General features: G+C 43.2%; 1 protein-coding gene across 2 annotated transcripts in view; it reads left to right on the forward strand.

The window, feature by feature from the left end:
- LOC101162555 (collectin-12) overlaps window positions 1-18556 on the forward strand; it is a 29014-nt gene extending 10458 nt beyond the window's left edge. The window contains exons 1-9 of one of the 2 annotated variants that reach the window (XM_023965216.1): window positions 10760-11043; window positions 11177-11299; window positions 13502-13588; window positions 14011-15054; window positions 15128-15691; window positions 15783-15925; window positions 15991-16100; window positions 17026-17168; window positions 17842-18556. In XM_023965216.1, coding sequence (XP_023820984.1) covers window positions 13513-13588; window positions 14011-15054; window positions 15128-15691; window positions 15783-15925; window positions 15991-16100; window positions 17026-17168; window positions 17842-17861 — 2100 coding nt within the window. In that variant the 5' untranslated portion in view covers window positions 10760-11043; window positions 11177-11299; window positions 13502-13512 and the 3' untranslated portion in view covers window positions 17862-18556. Of the gene's footprint in view, window positions 1-10759; window positions 11044-11176; window positions 11300-13501; window positions 13589-14010; window positions 15055-15127; window positions 15692-15782; window positions 15926-15990; window positions 16101-17025; window positions 17169-17841 lie in introns of those variants that run through there. The other variant, XM_023965215.1, reaches the window with a different exon arrangement.
- The last annotated feature ends 775 nt before the right edge of the window (window positions 18557-19331 follow it).

Below are 19331 nucleotides of genomic sequence, written 5' to 3' on the forward strand. Positions count from 1 at the left end.
ATGTAAAAACCACCTAAGTACACTGTAAGTACTGCACTGTAAAAGAAAGCAGTACCGAGTTTTTCTCCAGATACTCTCCTGACACAGCCCTGCATGTTATCCGGGCTGGGGACCGGATCAAACCCTGGTTCCCATGTGCCAGTTCAGTTCAGCCAACTGAGCCATAAGGCCCCAACAGGCTACTTCATTCATGCTTTCCACTATTTGAACTTATTAATAGATGACATATTGTCTTTTATGTTGATTCTCTGGTAAAAAACAAAAAAACAAACAAAACAAAAGCTGCATCTAAAGTTGAGTTTACTTCAGAAACCAGTTACGTTTTTCTTGCCATGCAAGGACGAGACCTGTGGCTGCGACATTCCTTCCTCTGCTGGATGATGGGGTATTTTACTCCCACATGCCTCAGTCAAGTCAGCATCAGGCAGTCTCTACAAAGGACAATTCAACCACTACATCTAAGAACGTTATCTCAGCTTGATGTTGTTCTGAAAGACCTGAAGATGAAACCATCAGATCCTTTTGTTTTTAATCGTTTTTACTGTTTTAATTATATAAAGTGATTTATCTTATTATCTGACTCTTGACCACAAATCCCTTGAAAAAGAGATCTGCAGATCTCAAAGGGATTTCCTGGTTAAATATTGCCACCCACTCACCCATCCACCCACTCACCCATCCACCCACTCACCCATCCACCCACTCACCCATCCATCCATCCATCCATCCGTCTGTTGCTCTGTACTTGCGTGCATTTTTTTTCTTTTTCGTCTCTGATGTTGTTGTTTTCAACAAATAAATCTCAAACTGCGGATTTGTGTTTTTTTTAGTAAAGTACAGCGTGTGTCAATGTGAGAGAGACAGGTGGACATTGTCTTTGGTGTGGTTGAGCTTCAGGTTCGCCGAGCGCAGTCAGACTTGGCCGGCTGGTGCTGTGGGTTTGTTGGTTCTGGTGGACCATGAAGCTTGAAGGTGCAGAGACGGGACAGAGTTCCACACAAACTGCTCTTCATTCCCGGCTGTCTGCTGCTGATTTTCCTTCAGGCCACCCAGCAGGCCTCACCGCGGAAATCCAGCCTGGCAGATGGTTGATGGAGGCAGGTTTAGTGCTGGACTGGGCACCAGCGCAGCGGTTGGAGGCTCATGGGAAAGTGAGACAAAGCTGTGTGATTTTATTCCTCTGGCACCAAACGTATTAGCTTAAAAATTAAGGAGAGTCCTTCGAACACTGCATGTGCCTCAGATGTATTACTTTTTGTGTTTCCCACTCTTACATCTCTGTTTTGTCTTAAGGTCAGTGTCAAAGAGCCACTATGTAGATTTTGGGCATATTGTACGGCTGACAACTGGTCATAGGTTAATATTTGTGGAAAAAGTTAGAAAAGTTGTGGTCTTTACGTGAAATTTTCACAGATGCATCACGAATGAACCATGTTAAAACCAAGGAAGAAGTAAAAATAAACAAAAAAACGTAAGTCATCATAGATCATGACCCGCTTGTGATTATTGTGCTCTTTATATGCAAATTATTAGTAATTCAATTACATAATTTAAACGTTATACGTGCTCCGTGTCCGCAATATAAACATTATGCATTGGTGGTTCGTGCGTGACAAGTCTGTTAGACATACATGGAATGGTCGTAGAAAGACACTAATTTGTGTATGCATCTCACAAAAAAATCACGCACAACTGCGTCAGAGTTTTTATGTAGTTTATACGTGTATTTTGTGCGTAAACTACGTAAAATATGCGTAAGCTCAAATCCGAATTCACGCAAAGCTGAAACCCTCAACGGACATCTGTGCACATCGACAAACACAAGAACCCTGAAGGACGTAAATCACGCATGAAACACGGAAGAGCGAAATGTCCTTCATGACTAATGCGTGAAATGTACATAGTGGCTGTGTGACATGGCGTTTTTTTAAAAATGATTTTTAAAACTGTTTTAATGTATTTGCCCGTGTTTTTCTGCTTCTGTCGGTTTACTTTAATGACCTATGCTGCTAACTTCTTGGCCAGATCATCTTTGAAAAAGAAACCCTGATCTCAATGAACTTTATCTGGTTGTAAAGTTTATTTAAATATTTTCTTAATGTGGAGAAATTATGATGCAGTTTTGGTTCTAGAGTTTCATGTTTTTTTGTTTTTTTTACGGGTAAAGCTGCTGCTTTGACACAATGCTGCACATTTATGGAAAATTCCTGAAAAGAAGGAAGTCATTCACATTTTGTATTTTATCGCTGGTGAAAAACTGAGGTTGAAGGTTTCAACCTGATCCTGACCCCCCGTCTCTCCTCTGATGACCTCATGCATGTTATTGACCCCTTCCAGCCCGACCCTGATTTAGCTTTGGCGACTTTTAGCTGAGCTAATAAGTCTGCTGCGTTTGCATCCAGCCGCCTGCCTGTTGTTGTGACACACACATTAGTGGTGATACAAAAATGGCGAGCAACATCAGAGCCATCCAGCTGTGCAGTTTGGATCCAGGTTCCAGCTCAGCTTTTTCAAACTGCCTTTCTTTAACTCTTCCTGATTAAATTCAACCCAGTTTTATTTATAAAGCCCAATGTCAAAACAACAGTCATCTTAACGGGCTTCACACTGGCAGTTGCATAGTATTCAGAAAAGCATGAGGTCATAGAATTCAATAGGTAAATTCTAAACTGAGCTAACTAAACAGACTAAACTAAACTGGGTATCCCTGCCCTTTGACCCTCCTTATCGGTAAGGAAAAACTCCGGAAAAAAAGAAGAAACCTCAGGGGTGTCCAGGGGAGGGATCCTCCCCCAGGACAGACACAGCACTTTGAATAAACAAAATACCCAGAAAGGCCATTTTACATTTGATTTTTTTCAAATTTGTCCTCCATCATCAGAAAAATGCCACAAGAGCCCGTTAAAAACACCCAAAAACACCATTTTCATGGGAGTGGGTCTTTGATGTCTTTTTTTTTATGCTTCACTGCAAATCTGACAGAGAAACTTTCTGCCATAAATGTGAATCAACAGGCTGGAATGACGCTCAGATGGACCTTCCCTCCATGAGGGGCAGAAGCTGTAGAGTGACGTTCTGTCTGCTACTTTTATAGAAGTACTTACAGATTCTCCTGCTGCTCCTCCATCTGGATTTTTTTAAAAAGCTGCTTTCTTTAATGTCCTTCAAAGGGATGTTTTTTCATTTGTATCAGATAGAGAACAATGTGTTTATGAACCTAAACTGTTTTTGTGGGAATTAAAGGTTTTCAAAGTACTTTTGCATGAGTACACGCGTGTGTTTGAGCTGAGGAGGATTTCATTTTAAGAAGTCATCCCTCATAATGTCAGAGCACATCCATCAAAGCTCAGCAAAACCTGCCGGCCGGCGGGTTGAATCCTTTTCTCAGAAACTAAAATGACTCCATGAGGAGGAGGATGGAGGAGCGAGGAGTTCGTATGTCATCGTCAGACTCATACATGTGGTTTATGGCTTTCATGTTTGTCTAAATGTATGGATGTAAAGATGTCTTACTTAGGGAGAAGCCTTTTACCGTAAACGCTGTTCTTTAGTTTCAGCTTTACGGCCTCAGAGGAGCACAGACTAGTTATTATCGAGTTAAGAGGAGATCTGCTGGTCCTCCAGCCTCAGTGCTTTATTTGATTCTCTGTCTAGACTCATGACATAACATAAGCAGTGGACATAGAAGGACAACATGGGGCTTTATTTTGGGCCATGCATGTGCACGTCAGGGACCGCCAGTTCTCTGCTACGTGAAAACATCCGGCATGCCAGAGCTGCTTCTGAAAATGAATTCCTTCATCGTCCAACGAGCTGCAGATGAATCTGTGAGAAAGGAGAGAAAACACGGGTTGGATTTCCCGCTCAGTGGCCCAGCGCTGCTAATGAGGCACACTTGTTAGATTATTGAAAAGCCTCTCGGGGTCAGAATATATGAGCCATTTGTCCCAGCATGCTCTCTTGTAACCAGGCACAGATGAGATGACACTAACATCTAATCAGCTCCATCTCCACTGGATTCAGAGCTGTTTTTGCTGCGGTTTCTGGTGGCAGCTGACGGCAGAGAATCAAAATCAGGTTTTCCTTCAAACAAAGTCACAAACTTCGGTGACATGTTCATGCATCCACGTGTTTTATTTTTGGACAGTAAATGATTCCAGAAAATACCAATAAAGTGGAAGGCAGTTCAGAGAAACTTATGGATGAAACAGTAATATTTAAAAGAAGTGAAAAAGCTTCAGAGAGACGTGTCCGTCCTCAACGGACACTTAAACCCGTGTTGAGCCTCTGATGCACGGCTTCAGAGGTCAGCGTGTGTCGTCAGCCATGTTTGGCTGCCCTGATCCAAAAGTTATGTTTAATATTCCAGTAAGTTTCTTGTGTTTAATGGATGTGTTGAGGCCCCCCTCTCCTGCAGAGACTCACGGTGTCGTTTTATTCTGAAATTCTGGACTCTGATGGTACTCGTCCTGTAAAACGGCCACCATAGCCTAAATTGAAGGCAGAGTTCTGCTCGGATCGGCTGGATCAAGTGTTGTTTGGGACGCGCCGTAACCAGACCCAGATGTGCCAGAGGACTGGGGGCCACATGAGTGCGCCGTAAACCTGTTCGCCGGGACTCAAAATAAACAGCAGCGCGAGCAATCACGGCTGGCTCAGCATTTCAAGGAGGAGTTTGTCTCCGCGGTAACTTCCCCCCGTTGAATAGCGCTCACTTGTTAGCATTCTTGCTGGTGACGGTTAAGCGTAGTAACCGGAGGGGGGGGGGGTCCGCCGTGACCCGACTGTGCTGGAGGAGCTCCGCTCCGGTTCACTGTGGAGGGGGCCAGCCGTCTCCGTTCATTAAGTCCGAGCTGAAAACGATGCTTTGGAAGACATTCATGTTTTTCCATATGAGTTATCTCAGCCTTTATTATGGGATGCAGATCTAGAACTGATGTTACACCATTAACTAAATCCCAATGTGTTGCCATTGCAGGTTGCTGCTCTGCAGAGCAATTTCCCACCAGGGACAGTAAAGTAGATCTTTCTCTCTACCGCACATCATTGATGTTTACGTTGAAAGTGTCAAACACGTCTTGTGCTAAAGCCTGAGTTACATGCACCGCTACAGGTGCTGCAGGTTTTTCGGTTGTCCGGGTCCCTGGAGGGGCGTACAGGGGAGCGGCTGCACCTGAACAGGAGCCATCGCCATCGGCAACGACCGTTCAAGCAAGTCTGTGAAAACACATTTCAGGCTTCTGCCTGAAAACTCTGGTGTTCACTTGTGGCTATGTTTCCACGACCATTTTCAGGCTCTACCTGCAACACAGGCGGCCGCTGAACGAGCGTTGAAAGTTATATCCGGTTTTGCCAATCAGGGACTCATCTATATGTGGTGGCATTTAGACGGTGTCCGTTTTTCATTCACGGACGTGCTAACCGTTTGAAAAGTGATCACGGAGGACACGTTAATCATTGTGGTTTGTGGATTCTATGACACCAAGTTGTTATTTGTCAGAATAGAACTACGAGCCAAAAAGCCTGGAGCTGGATTCACCAGTTTTACACTGCTTTGACATTTCACACCAAACTTCTAGTGTTGCTCACTAATGCTCGTTTTGTTAGTGTATCCTGAAGTGTTTGTAAAATAATGGAGGCTGCACGCACTCATGATGTGCAGGTGATACTGTCGTACCGTGCTCTCACGCCACACCCTAGCCGTAAGACGCATAAGGTGCGAGTACCCCTTGTGCTATCTTGTGGGGTCCAGATGACCCCACTCCCAACATTAACGTGCCTTGGAGGCACTTTACCATTGGGAGTTGGGTCATCTAGACCCACTAGACCAGTGTTTTTCAACCTTTTTTGAGCCACGGCACACTTTAACCTTGACAAAAATCCCGCGGCACACCAGCATCCCAAAGAAAAAAAAAAAAGCAGAAACTCATAGTCTGTTTTGATCTACAGCCCCCCCCGGCAATCTGACGTGCATTTTTGTGATAATTGTGGCAGAAAAAGCAGGAAGTTGCAGATGTTTTTCTAAAAGATGTAATAAAAGTTAAGTTACATACAAACTGTATGTTCGTTGTGTTTTCAAGACGCTGTCCCTTTAAGCCAATGCATCATGGGAGATGTAGTGTGAAAACTGCGAGAAAACGGCAGAAAGACTCGCGTCTCTGAGCTTCATGGTTTTGTTCACTTGTTCCACGGTCTGATACCGGATTCTGTGGAAAGTTACACCGCTAAAGACGAGCTTTAGCTGGTGTTTTTGTCGGAACTGACTGAGTTATGAGCTAAATTGGAACAAGGAAGTGGAGACTTTAACCACTTCTGATTGGTCAGACTGATGACATGTGATTAAGCCTTCAAGAATGATTGGTGGTGTCGTGGAGACAGTAAAAGCTGCGGGACTTTTCCTTACACAGTTATAGCTGCAGCTATTTCGCGTTACCGTCATTCTTATCAAAATGTCTTTAATAGAATCAAATAAACACAACGAAAAAATATTTTATGATCGTTTATATTCCTAACTCCTCAGTGTTTTATCAGGACCTGTTTGGATGAACAAAGAGCTGATTTCCTGGAGATGGTTAATGTTTTTAGATCAGTTAATGAGGGCAATTTTCCACGGCACACTTGACCATCTCCCACGGCACACTAGTGTGCCGCGGCACACTGGTTGAAAAACACTGCACTATACAGTGCTCTGAACCTTTTTTCTTCAATGATTTGTGATCTTCACTGGTGTCCATGGATTACATGAAATTTTCCACCTTTATCCACCTTTGTCATGGTAGGGAGAGCACGTCAATGTAAGTGTGTGGTCATCTGGACCCCACAAGATAGCACAAGGCGTAATGACTGCGCACGAATGCCGCACACACGGGGTGTGCACTCAATATGTAAGTGTAATTTCCTCATTTCTGACAGGATTCGGGGGTGTTAAAAAAAGAAAAATCTGTACGACACGCTTGCGTCTCACCCACTTCCTACCGCCCAGCATGCCCTTAGAAAAAAAGTACACGAACTTTCTTTGATATTTTGTGCGGTCTACCTGGTTCAGGTTTGACCATTTTTCACCCGCAGACACCCATGAGGATTGATACCAAAACTTAAAATTGAGAAGGATTTTATTTTTTGTTATTATTGTATTACACCAGGTTTAGTATAAGCCAACTGAAAGGTTTTTCTTAATTGTTTCTTGCTTTTTAGCAAATTATAAAAAGGATTTTTCTGAACTTTTGTTATGGTTTGTATTACACAAATTACATTTTGAACTGAAACAAAACCCTAAAAAAAATCCAGCTTTAACGGAGGTGAATGGTTGGATTGCTCCTCTTTAACTGATGGTTTTCCGTTTCATTTTTGCCCCATAAATTCCAGGCTCTGTGTGTGTGACGTTGTTGTTCTTTACCTACACTTCAGAACAACTTTAGCATCCCCTGCAGGAAATGGTTTTGTAACAGTAAACAGGCGATCTCCTGGGAATGCAGCAAACAGCCGTTGGCTTCTGTCAGGCGCCGAGCGGCAGAGGCTGGAGGGACGTCAGCACTCGGTGGGGTTTGAACGTTCCTGTGGGCCTGTGGAGCTCCCGGTGACGGTGTCTGCAGAACATCTTCGGCGCTGACGGAACTGTCAGACAAATATCCACTTCCTGTTGGAGCCTCCTTTGAAGTCAGCTGACTGTAGAGAGGAGATGCTCTTTCCAGCTCCGCTCCTCCTCTGGCCATCTCCGTCTCATCCCCCTGTCTTCCAGTTCTTCCACACATCCTTGTGTGGAAGAACTGGAAAGGCTTTTGTCTAGAGATCAAAAGTCTTCATCCCCAAACATGTTTGTGGACTAAAGTGCGTGTTTTTGTGTCCCTACTTGTGTTGGTTTGCTGAAACGCTTTTCAAAGTAGTTCCAGCTAGACACTTGCTATGGAAATTACACAACCACAATTAGATGTAATCATCCTTTTTTTTTTACATGTGTAAATGGGTCCCACATGGCACTTTTACCACTTTAAAGCCTCGGCACAACCTTTTGAAAGGCTGGATGTCAGTTCTGGCTCCTTAAAAGTCCCCCAGAATCCATGTGTGGAGCAGGAAAGCCGTCGGGACAGAAGGACTGGAGGTTCATGACAGAACATGACATGCTGTGAAAACCACGGCTCTTCTCACAGAGGCACTTCACTCCTCCACACAGGCCCTCTTTGTGTTGCCATGGAAATTTCCACTGCTGGCCGGCCGGGAATGAGGGCGAATCTGCAGCCAAGTCTAATGTCAGGTTCATGCGGGGGGGGGCTTTTTCCTTTGAGTCAGAGTTCAAATGAAATACATCTGTTTTACAGACATAAGCAGACTCCAGCTTTCATTTTCCTTTTCTCTCCTTCATCCTTTAATATTTTTTCTAACATTAAGAACAAAATGAGTCAGTTACTGTGAACTAATAGCATGTTAGCTAAATGGAAATGTACATTGTCTGTTTGAAAACTAAAGTGAACTCAGTTTATTTCTGTCCTCTCAGATTAAGGTAATAAATTGCATTATTGGATAAATCCTGTAAAGAGACTTTTCTCCTAAAACCACAGATGAAGTTTCCTGCGTCACAATCAGTTCGATCATCTTCTGATCTTTTTTCAAATTGTTCCCAGTGGTCTTTAGTTATGCTTGTGCCGTTTTCAACCAAAATCTAACACATTTTCTGCAGAGCGTGCAGGGGTTCATTAGAAATTCACCTCTGACAGTTGGCACGGAGTGAGCCCGCCCCCCCTTTCCCTTCTCTTTTTTTCGTCTGCCCCTGATTCACGACGATTTGAAGAAGGAAATGCTCAAAATGCAGGGTTGAGCTCAATTTTTTTAAATAAAAGTCCTCCATCATCAGAAAAATGCCACAAAAACACGTTAAAAACGTCATTTTCATCAGAGAGGCTCTTTAATCAGACTTTCCTCCCAAACCCACAGATGTTATTTTAACGTTAGTTTTGATGTATTTCAAGGATGAATTAGAGGAGTTAGAAATATGAATGCATGAGGTCAGTAAACATTCGTTATGACTCCAGCGTCTGGAGTTTGCTTCTCGGGAAACAAACGGCTGGCGTTCAGGCCGCCGTACTGCGTCGGGCCTCGTGTTCTCACTCAGCGTACACCTTGGCGTGTTTACGTGCTGCAGTGGTTTCTGCTGCCAGCCTCTGTAGAAGACGTCTGACCTGCTGACAGCAGGTTTCTCTCCGGAAGCTTCCTCTTTGGTTGTGATCCTATAAACTGAACCGATGCCTCATTAGTCTCAGATATTAGGACCGTAACCTTCATGAACATCCTGTGCAGCTTCTTTAAGCCAAACCTTTGTGTTTTTGGTTCTGTTGCTCTACAACCTTCATTGATCTGCTGGCCCTCCACCGACCGTCACTATGTGTTTTAAAGAGAGTCACTGATTTTGGTTGGAAACAGAAGACATAGAAACCAGTTCACCTCAGATGTTTTTTCTGAACATTTTTCTCCTTTTCTCACATTTTCATGAAGTGCTTGAAGTCACACATTTGTGGCCAGAAAGGGGTCAAAGATGGAGTCCGCCTCTGACCCATCATTTTGTTGCGTCGTAGTCCAGCTTCGCTGAGTTCAGATGAAGCAGCAGGACAGCTGCTTGTTTCTGTGGGGGTCGGGGGGTGGTGGGGGTCCCTCACTTTTCTAAAACGAGGCTTTTGGAACGTACAGGAACATCCACATGAACGCACAGACGGCCCCCCGTGAGGCGGTCAGGTGTGTTGTTTGCACAGATGTGTGGGGGTCCAAAGCTGAGAGGCCTAACAATGTACCCCCACCCCCATCTGGATGTCCATGCCCGTCCCTCATGGGGAAGGACAAGCTCCGGGACGAACCTCTGAGGGAGGACGTCATGAATTCATGTTAATTTTATTTCTATAGCACCTTTCATGTTAAAAAAAAACAGTTCAAGGGGCTGTACATAAAAACAAACACAAGTCAAAGAGCAATGACTAAAGAAGAGAGAACCCAGAAGGCGCCGTCTGCCCCGTCCTCCTGTTGCAGAGGTGTCAGCATAGACACAAATACCCCAGCTAAGGGTGAGAAAACACTCATAAACAGTCTAACTGGGCTAAAAGACATGAAACAAATGTGTTCAAATATCGTAAAATATAAGAGTAAAACAAATGAAAATTCTAGACTTAACAAATTAACATTTTAGATTAAACAAATAAAACGATAAAATGTTGTGATAAAACATCATAAAACATAAGAGCAAAAAATGAAACAAAAAATTCTAGCTTAGAAAAGATATGATATGAAATCTGATAAAAAGCTGAGTTAAACAGGTGTGTCTTTAATTCCTTTTTAAAAACCTCGACAGTAGATGAAGCCATGACACAAAATGTGTTATTGTTCAAAGAGTAGTTTTTTTATCCTGAGCTGTGTAGTTATTCTTAGAACACTTTTATTTTATACACAATTACGGGCTTATTTAAAAAAGGACTTTATGAAAAGGTTTTTTCTCAGTGAGGTTAAACAGTAAAACGGCTTTGCCCCTTTACGCAACACATTACTAACATAAAGTATTGCGTAACGGGGCAAAGATGCCTCCGAATCAGCTGATTCACGCTGATGGCGAAAACGGCTGAAGATGCGTTCGCTGACGCTCAAGCTCAGTGGGACATCCAACCACGACTGCAGACCTGACAGAAGACCTGCTGCTTTGGTTTCTGGTTTTTAACTTGAAGTTTTCAACTTTTTTCACAATATTCTAATTGTTTGAGATGAAATGAGGCAAATATACTCAATAGGTTCTGCAGATGTAACAGCCCTGATGGACTTTCTAACAGTTCCAAAAAAACAACAAGTTGTTGCTAATGATTCATGGGAAGAACCAATATTGACCCAAACTGCCGTTACTGCAGACCAGATGCTGTGGGGGCTACGATGTTCTCTGTTCTGAGAGCTTCTGGCTTCTTCTTCAGTCTAAACATTGTGTTTGTTTTGTGTTTTTTTGTACTTGGCTGACATGTGTACAGAGTGATCCAGGTCAGACAGGCTGGACTAAGCTTTAATATGAGAAGAAAGCAGAAAGTTTGTGTTTTTTCCCTCTTGGTTGAAAATGTTTGACTCGTTTTGGGTCATAAATGTATTGTTTTACATCCAAACTTTGGGCCAACTTGCCCCCCCGTGGACAGTTTGTGACACGGATCCTGGTTTGTTTCAGGAATCCAGGAGGGATCGGAGTGTACCAAGTGCAAGAATGACTGGGTTTTAAGGGCGGCCATTGCACTCCTGTACGTGTTGTGCGCCCTGCTCACTATAGCGGTGGCTGTCCTCGGATACAAAGGTGAGTTCAAAACAACCAAACAGCACCTGGATGTCTTTGAACTGACAGGGATTTGAATTTGAGCCATCCCGTTGGGGGGGGGGGGGGGGGGGGGGGGGGGGGGGGGGTTAGTGAGCTGCAGACACCCTTAGTGCTGAGTGTCAGTCAGGGAGGTCTGTGTGACTCAACCCTGGATTTGGACCCACAACCTTCCAGTGTCGACAGGAGTCGACAGGTTGGATTTGCAAATATTTTAACTGCTTTTTTAAGGAAAAATGAAACCTCACCACCAAATAAACATTTGGGATAACACTTAAGGATTCTGGATTTTAGTGTTTACAGGATCAGCCAGTGCTCACATTGGAAGACTTTTCAATTAATTGTACTTTATTTTACCACAAAGTTTCTGTTTAACCCTTAAAAAATGTGTTCTTCATCATGGAACATGCTGCTGACTTAACCCAAACTAAATGTCATGTTGAGATTAATGGCATTTTTTCCATTCATTTTGTTATCCTTCTTCCTCCTGACTAACTGATATCGTTTGGGAAAAATACTGTTTTTGACGAGAAACTCCTTGTGCAAGCTGTTCAGTCAGTGCTCTCCTGCTTTCAACTGTTCCATTGAATAGAGACAAAGAGGAATTTCTGTTATCTCCGGCTCTGCTGGAACGTATCGCCCCAGGAATTGGACAATTCGGCTCATTTGTGGTTCAACTTAATCCTTCAAAACCCTTTTAGCTGTTTCTTAGCCCAATCATGAGGAAACTTTCCTGCCCAGGTGTCAGAGAACTGAAATACCCAGAATGATGAACCGGACTGAAAAATGTACCAGTTTTTGTGCATATCTTTAAAAACACCTTCAAGGTTATCTTGGTTTCCAGTTTTGGTGTGTTTTTGCCGTTGCAGTTCTGCAGCTTCAGCTCTAATGTTTACCAGATGACTGTGAGGAGAGTAACCCCACTTTACTGCCAGGAGAAGATTTTATGGCTTGGTAGCAATTTGTTTTCTCGTGAACCACAGTTTGACTCGCAAACAACTGCAAACGTCTAAAATAGCTTGAAACCACTGATTTCTGCTCCTTTGTGTGTTTGGCCCTCAAACGACCGGATCCGTTTGGATTTTTCCTGCAGAAGCGTCGATGTGTGGAATATGACAGGGATCGTGAAGGAGGATGCTGGGGATATTGGAAAGTCTTTTTGAATAAAGCGCTCGTGTTTTCCAGAGAACGGAAAGTGAGAAGACTCCAGCTGCAGAGGCACTCAGCAGTTGGTCAACAGCCTTGCCTTATTTGCCTTGTTTGTGTGCTATTTTTGTGTGTTTCTGTCTCTCCTGGAATGATAACACGGAGAGCTTGGTTGGGTTTTCAGATGGCCTCCTACTGACAGAAAAACAAACCTCAGAGGAGAGGACTTGTAGTCACAGATGTGAGCGCAGATGCAGGGAAGCTGGAGTTGGAGTGTGATTTGCCGGAGTTTGAGGTTTTTATTTGGTGAAACTTCAGATGTGAAATGTGTAAACCACGATGTAATACTTGGATTTTGTTTTATATCAGACGTTTGTGTTGCTGTCTGGCTCTACTGCAGCACCCCCTACTGGTCCTTGCTGGAAATGAGAAATGCCGGATACTTCCATCCCTTTTTCTGAACCCGCTGGGTCCGTTTTGGGGTCACGGGGCTGTCAGAGCCTAACCCGGGTACTATTGGACAAATGGGGGGTACACCCTGTCACACACACATCCACACCAAGTGACAACCTTAGATACAGCCATGAACCTAAGCCTGTTTGTGGATTGTGGGAGGAATCCTGAGTTACAGAAGAAAACTCGCGCATGCATGAGGAAAAAACTCCTCACAGATATGTCAGAGTTGGGATTCGGACCGGGGAGGCAAGAACGCTGACCCCTGCACCGCCATGCACGCCATGCAGCCCTGGCCGGAAGTGCTTCACAGTTCCACTCAAACACACTGATGGCTGCTCTGCTTCCTGACATGGCGCCAGTCTATAACCACTAGGAGTAATGCGGCCCTCAGTGTCTTGCCCAAGAACACTTCAACACATGAGCGGCCAAGGCGGGAACCAAACCTGCGATCAGATGTCGATGCTCTGCTTCTGCACCACGCCCGAAAAACAGAAAACGGAAAAAAAACAAAAACGATTGATTTGACATGTAACCACTGTCCTTTTTTTTTATTTTGTGTGTTTTTCTACGTTTTTGCCCTAGTGGTCCAGAAGATGGAGAATGTCTCAGAAGGGATGCAAAATTATGGAGGCAAGATCGATGCTGTGGAGACAGATTTAAAGAAACTAGGTAATAATACTGTTTACATAAGGCAGGACCACAAATACCTTTTTAAAGACCCACTCCCATCTTCTTTCAATTATTTTCAAAGCATTCCAAGTGTTTTTTTGGCTATGATGAGGCCGTTTTTAGCCAAAATCCAAAACTTGTGTTGTTTTCTTGGAGCAGGGAGCCTGTGGCCCCGCCCAGCATATTTTCTACATCACAATTACCATCGTTTTCACATTTTTCGTCTGCTCCTGATTCACAGCGGTTTGAATAAAGAAATTCTCAGAAATGCAGTTTTAAGCTTAATATTTTTTATATTTGTCCTCCATCATCAGAAAAATGCCACAAGAAGATGTTAAAAACACCGTTTTCATCAGAGTTGGTCCTTAAATAAATAATGCTGCATTTATTTGATTTTCTTTTTGTTTTTGTTGGTGTTTCAGATGATCAGACGGGAGAGAAATCAGTAAATACCACCAATAACATTAAAACCTTCAAATTAAATCTGGACGCATTACAAAGCCAACTGCAGAACATTTCTATCAGAGCGACCAGCAACAGTCACATGTTGAAAGAACTTTTAGTAGCAGGAGACAAAACACAGGACGGCCATGTCTCCCTACAGAGTTTCCTGGAGGGCAACACGGCGTCGCTGCGAGGGATCAATCAGACGTTGGCCTCCTACAGTGAAACGATCAATGACCTCCAAACAGACACCGCATCGCTCCAGTCTGAGATGCAGGGTCAGGTGAAAATCCAGGGTCAAACCCAGGTCAGCATCAGCGCGCTGAATATCTCCGGGGCGCTCCAGTGGAACCTCCTGAGCACTCTGCAGAAGACCGTCGAAGATACGGGACAAGCAGTCGAGAAGCTGAAGAATAAATATCAGACCCTGCAGCAGCTCGCCTCAAGCACACAGAACAAAGCGGTGTGGCTCCAGGAAAAAGTCCAATACCTTCAGGTCTTGGCGGTCAACAACTCCGCCTTGTCCAGATCCAACGGAGAAACTCTGGATGACTTAGAAGCTCAGCTGACCGCTCTGACAGGCCGAATCCAAAATACCTCAACTCTGTCTGAGGGGCGTGACCAGAGCTTACGAGAGCTGATGGACCACCAGAGAGACCATTACAATGCCACCTCCATGAAGTTTGATCAAATAGAAGCGCGGCTGGACAGACATGAGAGTGAAATGAAAGACATAACGGCAAATGTCACCTTTTCCGGGAACATCCTCGGGACCATCGTGTCTAACCTGAATGACCTGAGGTCTTGTGCTGAAACCGTAATCAAACATACGGACCTGTTGGAGGCGCTCAACGGCAGCCTGGAAGAGGCGAAGGCCGACAGTTTGGGGCTGCGAGCACAGCAGGACGAGCTGGTGACCAGACTGGACAAAGAGGTCAGCAACCTCTCCATGGTGATGGAGGAGATGAAGCTGGTGGACAGCAGGCACTCCCAGCTCATCACCAACTTTACCATCCTGCGCGGTAAGGGCCGTGGAAACGGTTTGGAGTGGAGTAACACAACCCACTGTTACATAATGCTGCTTTTATGGTTCAGGTCCACCAGGTCCAAAAGGCCCAAAGGGGGAAAGAGGTCTCCAGGGTCTGATGGGCCATCTTGGACCGAAAGGTGAGAAAGGAGACCAAGGGGTGCCAGGAATGCTGGGACCCAAAGGAGACAAGGGTCCTATTGGACCACCAGGGTCACCGGGTCCAAAGGGTTTGCAAGGGATTCCAGGGTTTCCGGGAAGTAAAGGAACAAGGGGTCCTGGAGGTCGACCTGGAAGCCCCGGTGACAAAGGTGATAATGGGGCTCCTGGTCTTCCTGGGAGAGATGGACCGCCAGGATTGCCGGGACAACAGGGCCCCCCCGGGCCTTCAGGGTTACCAGGACCGGCAGGTTTACAGGGGCCTAGAGGACCTGTTGGACCCATTGGCCCACCTGGTCCTCCGGGCCTCCCGGGGCTGCCCGCTCCGATATCTCCTGTATTTTTTCAACCTCAGGGGCCACCTCACGTCAGCAAACCCACAGAACCAGCTCCAGTACCTACAGAGATAGCACAAAGCTCAGTCCCTCAGCAGACTCAGGTCCCACCTCTGCACACCCCAAACCCAAACCCAGGTGAGCTGAGGGCTTCAATTCTAAGCATCATCTGGAGTTCACTCACAAACTGTGCATAACTGAAGTGGAAGTTCTGATATTTCATCTCCAGGATGTCCAACTGGCTTCAGGAGGTTTAGGGACAGCTGCTACTTCTTCTCCTCTGGTTCTCAGAGACTCAACTTTGATCAGGCCAAACTCTTCTGCACCAACATTTCCTCTCATATGATCATTATCAACGATGAGGAGGAACAGGTGAATACTAACACAAAGCAATCATTCATTTACAAACAACTTTGTTAATAGTTTTTTTTACGTAGCAATACGTGAAAACTTCTATCGCAAAGAAAGGCTACTTCTGGTTGGGGCTCACAGATAGAGAAGAGGAAAATGTCTGGAAGTGGGTGGATGGAACTCAACCAGATTTCAAGTGAGTAATGAACCAAAACAAGTCTTTGATTAATGTCTGGCTCTGGGGGGGGGCAAACCTTTGGATTTGTGGGTTCTAAGATTTTACAGAAGGGCCGGACCAGGAGCAGATCTATGGAGTGTTTTGGCAGTCCGCTTCATAAGAAAAATAAAATAAAAAATGTGGAAAAACTTAAATTAAAGTACATTTTATTTGCAGTTTGTGTAGTTTTTATTTCAAAACTGTGACTTTTGTTGTCATTTTAGTGCCAAATAGATAACTTCATTATCTGCATTTTCTACTATATTTGACATGATGACACTCAGAGGAAAGTGATGGTAATATCTATGATATTACTTCATCCAAAACTTGAAAGTAACGAGTTTAGAACAGTAGCAGCATCTGGTCATGCTGTATTTAAGCGGATGCACGCTCATATAGAGAATATCTTTGCACCTGCACACCACTTATGTGCACAGAAATGGCATTTAACTCGTTAATGCTTTTTTCACTTTACGTCAAAGAATCTTGAATCGTAATTGTGATTATGGAAGGGTTGATGATCCTCAGGTAAAAAGGGAAACTTGGGAGAAATGCTGCGTTCAGGTAGTGCTGGAATGATCAGAAAAATGACTGTCCAACTCGGAAAAAACACACATGAACGTTGGAAAATAACAAATGTGTCAACAACACAAGAATGCAGAACACCTCTCTGCACCCAAACATTGGTCAATGTGTTTATAGTGCGTCATCTATGGAGAGACACCAGCGATACAGGGAAATAAAACAGGAACTAGGATTATCAGTGTAATTTTTTCAAGTTTTGCAGGCTTAAAGGGCTGCATGTGGCATCCGGGCTGTAGTTTGCTCACCCCTGGCTTTATGTTTGTCATTTGTTTAGTTTACAAAAGTATTGTGTTTAAGGAATCTATCTTGTGGTTGTCAGCATGTGGAAGCCTGGTCAGCCTGATAATTGGACCCATGGTCATGAGGATGGAGAAGATTGTGCAGGCCTCATCCATTTGGCCTTCTGGAATGATTTCTACTGCACTGACAGCATCGGTTACATCTGTGAACGATCAGCTGACGGTCTGTATCTTCCTTGTGTCAAAACGTCCTTCCGTCTTTTTTTTATTGAGTAAATGTTCTCTATTTCAGTTTTTTTCTTGTCACCAAGTAGTGCCTGTTTATCTTTAAAGACCTACTCCGATGGAAATGGGGTTATTGATGTTTCTAACATGTTTTTGTGGCATTTTTCTGATGATGGAGGACATTTGTTCAGAAAATTAGGCTTAAAATTGCATTTCTGAGAGTTTGTTGTGATTCAGGGGCAGATGAAAAAATGCCGTTTGTAAAAGATCGTATTTGTGACGTGGAAAATAAGCTGGGCGGGGCCACAAACTCCCAGCTCCGCTTTGTCGGGGGCGGGGCATTGCTCTGCGCCATCGATCCTGCCCACAACTCAAAGGTTAATTTCTAATTAACTCCTGCTGCTCTACAGAAACTATGTTCCAATAAAATACATTTTATTATGGCTAAAACCGGCATAATCACAATAAAACAGACTGCTGGGAACACTTTGAAAATACATCAAAAGATGATCGGAGTAGGACTTTAAACATCTGCAGTTTGACATTTTATCATGGGTTAGAACTCACAAAAGAGATAAAAAACACTAAAGATACTAAACTTCCACAGAAATAAAGCAGCAAATATAGTCTGATAAATCTGTAACCTATGAATTTTGCTTCTATTTTCACAGCTGAAATCCCAGTTTCATAGCAACCGTTTCAGATGTTCGGAGTGCTTTCTTGGACAGACGCTGAAGTTCAGACAGAGGTTGCAGACGTCATAGGAAGGAGCGTGAGATCACTGAAGGACTTTACTAAAGCACATCCAGCTACTCAGTTCTGCTTGGCTGCCATAGGAACTGATGCTCATGATTGGAAGGACTGAACATCTAAATACGCTCCCAGAGATGGGCGAGCACAGAGCGTCTCATCAACAGCACGGATGGGGCTGTAGTGTTCATTCAGGCGACGCAAAGTCAGTGCTGCCATTTACTTCTGTGTAATTTTCTGTAAATAGTACCCTTAGAAAGTATATTTTTGGTTGATGTTTTAAGCTGCTGATGTTATGTAACCACTTTGTTATTCTGTGCACTTGCCAAAAAAGTTGAATTAAATAATGATGATGTAGTTTGTATTATTTAAAGCACTTCACTGCTGTTTTCACACGTGCAGAACCTGTTGATCCACCAGTCTGCAGCGCCATTTAAAAAAAGCACCATGTCTTTTTTTTCTTTTTTAACGAATTGTAAGATTTTGTATGTGGAGCACTGGTGATGCAGGTGCATCATGGGAAAGCGATAACTTGTACTAACCTCCTGTCTAGTATGCATAAACGCTATGTAAACGTTTGTAACATTTACATGTCAAAATAAACTGTCCTCTATGATGAATGCAATATGCAAAACATGCTTCTGTTTTCCATAAATGTGTGCGGTTGAGCTTTAAAAGGCAAAATTATTTTATCTTTGTTGACTTAAAGCATTTCTCACTGTGTTTGTTTAAATCAGGAACGTGGGACATGCTAATATAGTCAGAGTTGATTTTTTAGATAGTATGTTATAAACAAGGAAAACAAATACGTTTTTATTGCAGAACGCAGAAATTATATAAAATAAAAAAAACAACCCTTCTTTTTCTTTATATGTTTTTAGAGCAAATAACCAATAAATGGCTACTATAAAAAAATCATGTTTTTTTGTTTTTTGTAAACATTATCATTAAATGACAATCATGGTTAGGTTCCTCCCCTAAAAAAATTAATAGACAATGCTGGGAAATGAAATTTAATTTTTTTAGAAATGGAAAAAATAAAGAAAATATTAGACATCTTTGTATAGTTTTAATTTACTCTTTGCTGTTTTTTATTGGTAATGACAAAACCTTAATGAAGGACCTTTTTTAAGGCATCAAATTACAAATATTAAAATAAAATACTGTTTAAAAAACGTTCTGGATCTCCAAAAAGGTGCGTAGCTACCAAAAATAATAGTTAAAAACAATTATTATACAAGTTTACAAGTTAATTATTAATTTAATGGGTTAATTATTTTCTTTTTTTATGAGGACAAGAGAAACGTTCAGACAAAAGGGAGGGATTTCCTGCTGGAGCAGAACATTTAGATAATAAATCTGAATGAGTTCAAATCAGCTGATGATCAACAGAATACTTAAAAAATATATT

This window comes from Oryzias latipes, chromosome 17 (assembly GCF_002234675.1).
Source record: "Oryzias latipes chromosome 17, ASM223467v1".
Classification (NCBI taxonomy): domain Eukaryota; kingdom Metazoa; phylum Chordata; class Actinopteri; order Beloniformes; family Adrianichthyidae; genus Oryzias; species Oryzias latipes.